Raw genomic sequence first — 8,235 nt, forward strand, 5'->3', positions numbered from 1 at the left:
ATTGGCTAACATCTATCATATGACCTGCCCTCCCACTGTGCCAACATGGCGACGCCCAGGTCCTAATCCGGGAAACGTGCACCCAGACTAATTCGGTCCTCTACACCTCGAGAGAGGGTGAGAAAGGCGTGGGCGACGCGGGGAAGTATACAGGTCGGGGTTGGGCCAGCTCGAAGATTTCTGGCTTCTCAGAGGCCGGTCTCCCGAAAATGGGGTGTGGTGTGACCTTACCGAGGCCGCAGGGTCTTCTTAAACTTTATCGAGGTATAGGCCACCTGGCTCGAGGACACGGCTCTCTGATGCTCTTCCTGTGCCCTCCCCACCCCCTCGAAACAGGCTTGGCGGGCAGAGGGTTCCGCGGATGTCCCGTGCGAGAATCGTTCTGTGGCTAAGATTGACTCTCCGCCCCGCCTGCAGTCTCTATAGAGCCCGGTTTATGGAGGGACAGACGCAAGGGCTACGGAATCCGGGCGAAATGGAGAACGGGACCGAGCCCTGCGGAGAAGAGTGCGCATCCGAGGCTCAGGAGACCACGGTCACCGAGGGGGCCGCCAAGATAGCCTTCCCCAGCGCCAACGAAGTCTTCTACAACCCAGTGCAGGAGTTTAACCGGGACCTGACGTGAGCAAGGGCCTGGGGTCAGCTTGGCAGAGGGCAGTGGAACTGCAAGGATGAGGGTTTGTGAGCTAACCGTCCGTCTCCTGCAGATGTGCTGTGATCACGGAGTTCGCTCGCGTTCAGCTTGCGGCCAAAGGAATCCAGAGTGAGTCGAGGTTCAGTCTCCTGGTGGGCGGGGGTCACGCCGAGCTTTCTCCCTGCCCCGCCCCCTTTCCCTTAAAGTCCTGAAAGGCTCCAGCCACACAGCAGGCCCTGGCCTCGTTTCCTTCAGGCTTTCCCCAGGGACTTTGAGATTTTCTTCCCTGAATTTCTGTTTCCTGAGAAATAGGGGGAGCTTTCTCAGGGGGAGCTTCACTGTCCCCTGACTTGTGCTTCTGGGTGGCTGCAGTCAAGGTGCCAGGTGAGAAGGACGTGCAAAAGGTGGTCGTGGACTTGTCAGAGCAAGAGGAGGAAAACGCTGAACTGAAAGAGGGTGCAAACCTGGCCCCGGAAGACCAACCTCGAACAGCTGCCGTGGGGGAGATCTGCGAGGTGGGGCCTGAGCACAGGAGGTGGCACCCCCAGAGTCCTTCAGTAATGGAGCGAGGAAGGCTCCTGTGGCGGGAGAGCTGTAGGAAGTGGGTGGTGGGGGCTCCTTGGGGCCCAGCAGAGGAAGGAGGGATCCATGTGAGCGGGGCTCCCTGGTTACTCCAACAGGAAGGCCTTCGAGTGCTGGAGGGTCTGGCAGCCTCGGGCCTCCGTTCCATTCGCTTTGCACGAGAGGTGCCTGGACTCCAGTCTGTGGTTGCCAACGATGCCTCTGCCCGAGCCGTGGATCTCATATGCCGCAACGTGCAGCTCAACGGTGTGGCCCACCTGGTGCATCCCAGGCAGGCAGACGCCCGGTAGGTTTGGGGCAGCTGAGCCTGATGGCTGGCAAGCGCATGCTAGAACAAGGCTGCCTGGTCTCAAATCCTAAGTCTGTCATATTCTTCCTCTGTGACCTCGGGAGGGTGCCTTAGTTTCTCTGAGCCCCGGTTTCCCTGTCTATAAAATGAGGATGTTAGTATTACAGAAGTTGCAATACTAATGCTGTGTTGATTAAATGAGATAATGCTTGTGTAGCCAGAAGTGTGGCATCATGGTTGCCGATTTAGACTCGACTTCCCAACCTCTGGTATTTGTACTTATTCAGACGCACCACGGGCACCAGCACAGGCGCAGATCTCCGGTCCACCGTGTGCCAGGCAGCAGTAAACAAAACGGACAAAATCCCTGACCTTGGGGCATTCATATTCTAATTCTGGGGTCCTACAAACAACCACCTGTGGGGCCAGGTTTTTGTAGAGCCCACCAGCTAAGAATGATTTTGCATTTTTAAAGGGTTAAAAAGGGTACCACTTGCAGCCCACAAAGCCTCAAATGTTTACTATCTGACCCTTTACAGAAAACAAAAAGGTCTTTGCTATGAAAAGCATTTGCTTTCCTGGTTGTATTGAAAGCTGATAGGAGGGGCGCCTGGGTGGCTAGGTCAGTTAAGCAGTTAAGTGTTAAGTGCAGGGCCTCTGGATCCCAGGGTTTGGGGAAAGAGTCTTGCCTCAGGCTCCCTGCTCAGCGGGGAGTCTGCTTTTCTCTTCCCTCTGCCAGATGCTCCAGCTGGGGTGGGGCAGAGAGGGCTGGAGGAAGGTGGTGGATGGGCTACAGTTTCAGGCTACACAAGATGGGAGAGTTTGCCTTTGGTCACTTACAAAGGGAGCTAGCTATCCTTCCAAATCCATATTTGATTACACGAGTTAATAGAGCTATAAGCTGCTTGAAACGCGGCTGGCTGTCCTTACTGTGATTGTTACACAGGAGTCCACCAAGGCCCAGGGAGGAAGAGTCATGCAGTTAGCAAATGGGCCAGCCAGGATCTGAACAGAGGCAGCTGGCCCCTCAGTCCGGGCCGGAACGGTCGCACCGAGTGAGAGAACACTCGTAGGGGACCGAGCGGGTCCCTGGAGCAGGGCGCTGAGGACCTGGCCTTCTCGCCCCCAGGATGCTGATGTACCAGCACCAGAAGTTGTCAGAGCGGTTTGACGTCATCGACCTGGACCCCTACGGCAGCCCTGCCCCCTTCTTGGACGCTGCCGTGCAGGCCGTGAGAGAAGGAGGTGAGGCCACGCTGCTGCAGGGGTGGAGAGCCTGGCTCGCGGTGCTGCGAGGGTCCTCACAGCTCGGGCCCCCCTCACAGGGCTGCTGTGCGTGACGTGCACGGACATGGCAGTGCTGGCGGGCAACAGCGGGGAGACGTGCTACAGCAAGTACGGGGCCATGGCCCTCAAGAGTCGCGCCTGCCACGAGATGGTGAGGGCGCTCCCCAGCCTCTGCCACCCGCCCCGCAGCCGCTTAGCTTCCTCCCGATTGGTCCCAAGACGTGGATGACACACAAGTCTACAACCAGCGCAGCCCTAAGAGCCAGGGCTGCCAGTTCCGGTCATCTAGGGGGGCTGGGGTGTTGCCCAGGGTAGGAACCGGTGCTTCGGTCATTTTTCCCCCCAGTATCGTCTGTTTTTAACAATTTTCCAAAATTGCTTTTTAAGTCAGTTTTCAGGTCTGGGTCTGGCTTTGGACTCACATCCTAACTTTGCTGGTGTCTTTGGACAACTAACCCCCTCTTTCCGGGCCTCAGTTTTTGCATCTGTGCAGTGAGCATGATGGTGGGTGATGGGTTGGCGCGGGGATTCGAGAAGGCAGGGGCTGCCTGCGGGCGGCCATGGGCTGGAAAGGAGGATGTCTCATCTTTGTTCCTTAAGGGTTCTGTCATCAGGTCAGTCTGGGAAGCTGGAACCCTGGTGTTTGGAGCACATCGTACAGCTCAGGGCCTGCGGTCAATGATAATCGGAATACACTGGGCTCAGGGGCCCGTGCACCCCTTGATTGTGTGCTACCCCCAGCAGGGCCCTAAAGAGACACAGACTGTCCCGATTTCGTAGATGATGGAACAGAGGCATTCCCTTGGCAAGGGTCATGCCGCTAGGACATGTGGGACTGGGCTTGGGCCTGAGGGGGCTGTAAGCCTCCAGGGTAGCGGGGAGGCCGTGGTGGGGGCGAGGCTGATGGCCGTAGCCTATTTCCCACCCCCCAGGCCCTGAGGATCGTCCTGCACAGCTTGGACCTCCGAGCCAACTGCTACCAACGCTTTGTGGTGCCGCTGCTCAGTGTCAGCGCTGACTTCTATGTGCGCGTTTTTGTCCGTGTCTTCACCGGCCAGGCCAAGGTCAAAGCCTCAGCCAGGTTAGTCTGGGGCAAGGAAGAGTGATTGATGGAAGGAGGCAACAGGACATTTTGGGGTTTGGGGGGGTCATGCTCCCGCCCCAAGGAAATGGGGGTCTGACGGGGATGAAGTTAGCCTGAGGGAGGCATCGGAGTGTGGTGATCATGCTGGGAACTTAGGGGTGCCCCTGCTCCCCAACAGCAAGCAGGCGCTCGTATTCCAGTGCGTGGGCTGCGGGACCTTCCACCTTCAGCGCCTTGGCAAAGCGTCAGGATCCTCTGGGGGCCGGTGAGCAAGGGGGAGCTGGGCAGGAAGGTGAAGATGGGGCCTCCCAGGGTCACTGCCTGCCAACCACTCCGCTCTCTGCAGGGTCAAGTTCTCTGCAGCCTGCGGTCCCCCTGTCGCCCCCGAGTGTGAGCACTGCGGGCAGCGACACCAGGTGAGGCAGGGTGGGGGAAACGAGGGGGGTACTGGGGTCGCGGCTGTCTTGACCCCTCCCCTCTGGCCGCTGTGTGTCTAGCTTGGCGGTCCCCTGTGGGCAGAGCCCATCCATGACCTGGACTTCGTGGGGCGTGTCCTAGAGGCTGTGAGCACCAACCCCGGCCGCTTCCATACCGCAGAGAGGATCCGAGGGGTCCTGAGCGTCATCACTGAGGTGGGGGGCCAGGCCGGGGTGCGGATGGGGGTTCCCCACCTATACCTGGCCATCCTTCCTCCGTCCGCCCCACATCCACCCTGTCTGCACTCGCAGGAGCTCCCGGATGTGCCTCTCTACTACACGCTGGACCAGCTGAGCAGTACCATCCGCTGTAGCACCCCCAGCCTCCTGCAGCTGCGGTGAGCACGCCCCGGGCATGGGACCTGAGCCTGACCTCGGGGGGCCACTGGGCAGGTGCAGCCCCACTCAGACCAGGGTCTCCCGAGAAACGGAGACTCAGCGTGCCCGTGTGCAGGTGCTGAGAACAGGGCATGGAGGCCACCAGCCTTGGCAAGGGGGATGGGCTTACGGTTCAATAACCGGCATCACACAAGCCAGGTAGACACCACGAACCATTCAGCTGCACCAGTCCCATCGAGGGGGCCCAGCTCCCCACCCGAACCTACCCCACCGGCGCTAACCGCAGCCCTTCTTGGTCCACAGGTCGGCCCTTCTCCACGCTGGCTTCCGGGTCTCACTCTCCCACGCCTGTAAGAATGCCGTGAAGACGGATGCCCCCTCTTCAGCCCTCTGGGACATCATGCGCTGCTGGGTGAGGGCTGGCCTGGCCAGAGTGGGGATGGGAGCGCCAGACAGTCAGGCCCAGCATCCCCTGATCTCTGAGCTTTTCCTCTCAGGAAAAGGAGTGTCCGGTGAAACGGGAGCGCCTGTCCGAGACCAGCCCGGCATTCCGCATTCTCAGTGTGGAGCCCAGGTATGGGCTCTGCCAGGGCTGCCCACCGGCAGGGGAAGCTCCCGTGTGCGCGGACAACACGGATGCCCCCCCCCCACAGCCCCGTGCTCATTCAAGTAGGATCCAGAATCTTCCCACTTGCCCTCCCCTTCTGCCCCCACCCTGGTCTGGCCGCATCACTGCCCACCTACCCCAGAGCTGTCGTCTCTGTCCCCGTCCCCTGGCCGCCCCGCTTGCCCCTGCCCCATGCCCAGCAGCCAGGGTAACACCTGTGAGCCCCTGAGTCCGCTCCCCCTGTGACTCCCACCTCACTCACTAGTGCAGGCTTGGCACCATCTGGCTGCGATCTCCTTTGGCCCCCTTTGTCCCCTTCTCCCCACCCTCCCTCCGGACCGGGCCTCCTCGCTCAGACTCGCCAGGCACAGCCTTTAGGAGAGCTGGTCTCTCTGCCTGCACTGCCTGTCCCCAGGTCCCCTGATGGCGCTTCCCTCACCCCCTTCACTCTGCCCTGCCCTGCATGCCTTTCCCCGTCCCTACCCCTGGGTCCCCTGTTCCGCTTGTCTCAGAACTCTTACTTGTACCCAGACACAACGGGATTTGCTTGTTTCCGGTTCGTCCCGTTGTCTCATGCACTGGAACACTGGCTTCACCAATGGCAGATTTTAGGCACACAGTAGGCCCTTGATAACCGTTTATTTATTTTTTAAAGATTTTATTTATTTATTTGAAAGACAGAGATTACAAGTAGTCAGAGAGGCAGGCAGGGAGAGAGGAGGAAGCAGGCTCCCTGCTGAGCAGAGAGCCCGATGCGGGGCTCGATCCCAGGACCCTGAGATCACCACCTGAGCTGAAGGCAGCGGCTTAACCCACTGAGCCACCCAGGCACCCCTTGATAACCATTTATTAAATGGCTGGGGGACCTGAGTCTTCCCGAAGCAACGTGGCACCACACTGAGGTTGGCAGGCAGTCTGTGCTCACCCGCGGGCACCTGCCCCTCAGCCCTGACTACCGCCTTTCCAGGCTGCAGGCCAACTTCACCATCCGGGAGGATGCCAACCCCAGCTCCCGCCAGCGAGGACTCAAGCGCTTTCAGGCTAATCCTGAGGCCAACTGGGGCCCCCGGCCCCGCGCCCGGCCGGGGTAAGTGAGAGCGTTGTGACGGTGGGGCTTGTCCAGGGCAGGGGCAACGCAAAGGCCAGATGGGGTCCCAGCTCCTCCTCTCCCTGCACAGGGGCAAGGTAGCTGGCGGAGCTATGGAGGAGAGACGCAGGCTGCACCAGAATAAGAGAAAGGAGCCAGCAGAGGACCCAGTCCAGCGGGCTGCCCGGCTCAAGACATTTCCCTGTAAAAGATTCAAGGAGGTGAGGCACCCCTACCTCCCCCTGCAGCACCCAGGGATCCCCCCCTCCCAGCAATAGGTCAAGGCCAAGGGGCAGGTGGGTCTGGGAGACCTGGGTCAGGGGAGATGTGGAAGTGAGTTCCCCATCCAGGAAAAGGACCCAGCAGAGGCTGCTGAGCTCTGGGCCAGGCTTCACATACCCCATCCTCCCACCAGGGCACCTGTCAACACGGGGACCAGTGCTGCTACTCCCACAGCTCCCCAGCACCCGAGGACACTGCTGACATGGCCCCCGGTGACCGTCCAGAGACTCCTTACCAGAACCCGCCTGGGCCTGGCATGGCCAATGGTCCAGGAGTAGACTGAGCCAATAAAGAGACGTCATCCCTTCGACTGTCATTTGTCTGAATGAGAAGGCCGCCTGGGGTCTATCCATCTTGGGGGCCCTGCCCGTCTCTCCAAGTGACACATCTGGAGTCTCTTCCTCTCTCCATCTTTTTTTTTTTTTTTTTTTTTTTAGATTTTATTTATTTGTTTGACAGACGGAGGTCACAAGTAGGCAGAGGGGCAGGCAGAGAGAGAGAGGCTCCCCGCTGAGCAGAGAGCCCAATATGGGGCTTAATCCCAGGACCCCAGGATCAGGACTTGAGCGGAAAGCAGAGGCTTTAACCCACTGAGCCACCCAGGTGCCCCTCTGTCCGTCTTTTTTAACTGCTTGGGGAGCCCTGGGATTCTGGGGGTTTATCCTTGCCTGACTGAAGTGTCCGTGTTTCTCTCTGGGGTGTTCTGTCTCGGGGGCACTCCTGGAGCGGACTCTCTGCAGCGGGAAGCCCTGGGCTACCCCATTGCTGATCCCTGCAGTTCCCAAGGCGGCCACGGGGCGGCAGCCGTGTGCTCGTGCCCTTGGAGCCTTTACCCCGCCCCCTCCACTCCCGCCCCCCGCCCCACGCACGCACACTGCCGGTCCCGCGGATGCAGACCGGCTCTCCAGTCACCCAACCCCTACCCTGACCCGCGTCGCCGCCTGGTTTCTCTGGCGGAGCTCCCCACGGGGCCGCGGGGGCGGAAGCCGGACCGGAACCAGGCGCCTTGTGCATCCGCTCCAGGCCAGGTGCTTCCTGCTCTGCGGCCCCTTGGGCGAGCGCACTGAGGCCGCCTGCTGCTTCCCCTCGCCTGCAGTTCGGAGGGTTAGGAGGGTTAGCAACGTTAACCGAGAGCCTTAGGGCACAGCCCCCACCCCCAAATGGCAGCTGTGGGGTCTTCCCAGACACCTTTCTCTTTGCTTCAACCCCATCTGTAAAATGACCCTAATCCTAGAACCTTGCTTGTAGGGGATCATCAGCGAACGCACAGGCTCAGAGGAGCCCTTGGTGGGGCTGCTGGACCGTTGGTGGTGGCCTGGTTCCCTGGCTCCACCAGATTCCTGGGAGGGCGGTGGTGTCATCGGGGCAGCTTCTGCTGTCACCCAGATACATCTGAGGCAAAAGCCTGACTGGCCCCAGTGGGAAAGCCCTGGAGGAAGGGACAGTCTCGTCCCTGCTACAAAGCTATTCCGGGGCCCCCACTTCGGTGAGGCCAGGCCGGTGAGGAGCTCCACCCCCACTCCCAGATACTTGCCCAACGCCTCTTTATCACTATCCTCCTCTGCACC

At 60.0% G+C, this 8,235-nt stretch overlaps 1 protein-coding gene across 3 annotated transcripts; it reads left to right on the top strand.

The window, feature by feature from the left end:
* Positions 1-24: 24 nt before the first annotated feature.
* Positions 25-6,983, top strand: TRMT1 (tRNA methyltransferase 1). 3 transcript variants are annotated; one of them, XM_047700908.1, is made up of 17 exons: positions 25-117; positions 418-621; positions 708-763; positions 947-1,149; positions 1,315-1,502; positions 2,635-2,750; positions 2,831-2,943; positions 3,725-3,873; positions 4,055-4,141; positions 4,223-4,292; positions 4,374-4,508; positions 4,605-4,690; positions 4,995-5,103; positions 5,189-5,265; positions 6,266-6,385; positions 6,477-6,606; positions 6,801-6,983. In XM_047700908.1, the coding sequence occupies exons 2-17, from the start codon at positions 437-439 to the stop codon at positions 6,948-6,950; spliced, it is 1,974 nt and encodes a 657-aa protein (XP_047556864.1). In that variant the 5' UTR covers positions 25-117; positions 418-436; the 3' UTR covers positions 6,951-6,983. The 3 variants fall into 3 exon arrangements, with proteins under 3 accessions (XP_047556864.1, XP_047556851.1, XP_047556858.1); XM_047700895.1 differs by having other exon boundaries at positions 30-117; positions 337-621; XM_047700902.1 differs by having other exon boundaries at positions 32-117; positions 337-621; positions 1,007-1,149.
* Positions 6,984-8,235: the final 1,252 nt, after the last annotated feature.

This window comes from Lutra lutra, chromosome 1 (assembly GCF_902655055.1).
Source record: "Lutra lutra chromosome 1, mLutLut1.2, whole genome shotgun sequence".
In the NCBI taxonomy this organism is placed as follows: Eukaryota; Metazoa; Chordata; class Mammalia; order Carnivora; family Mustelidae; genus Lutra; species Lutra lutra.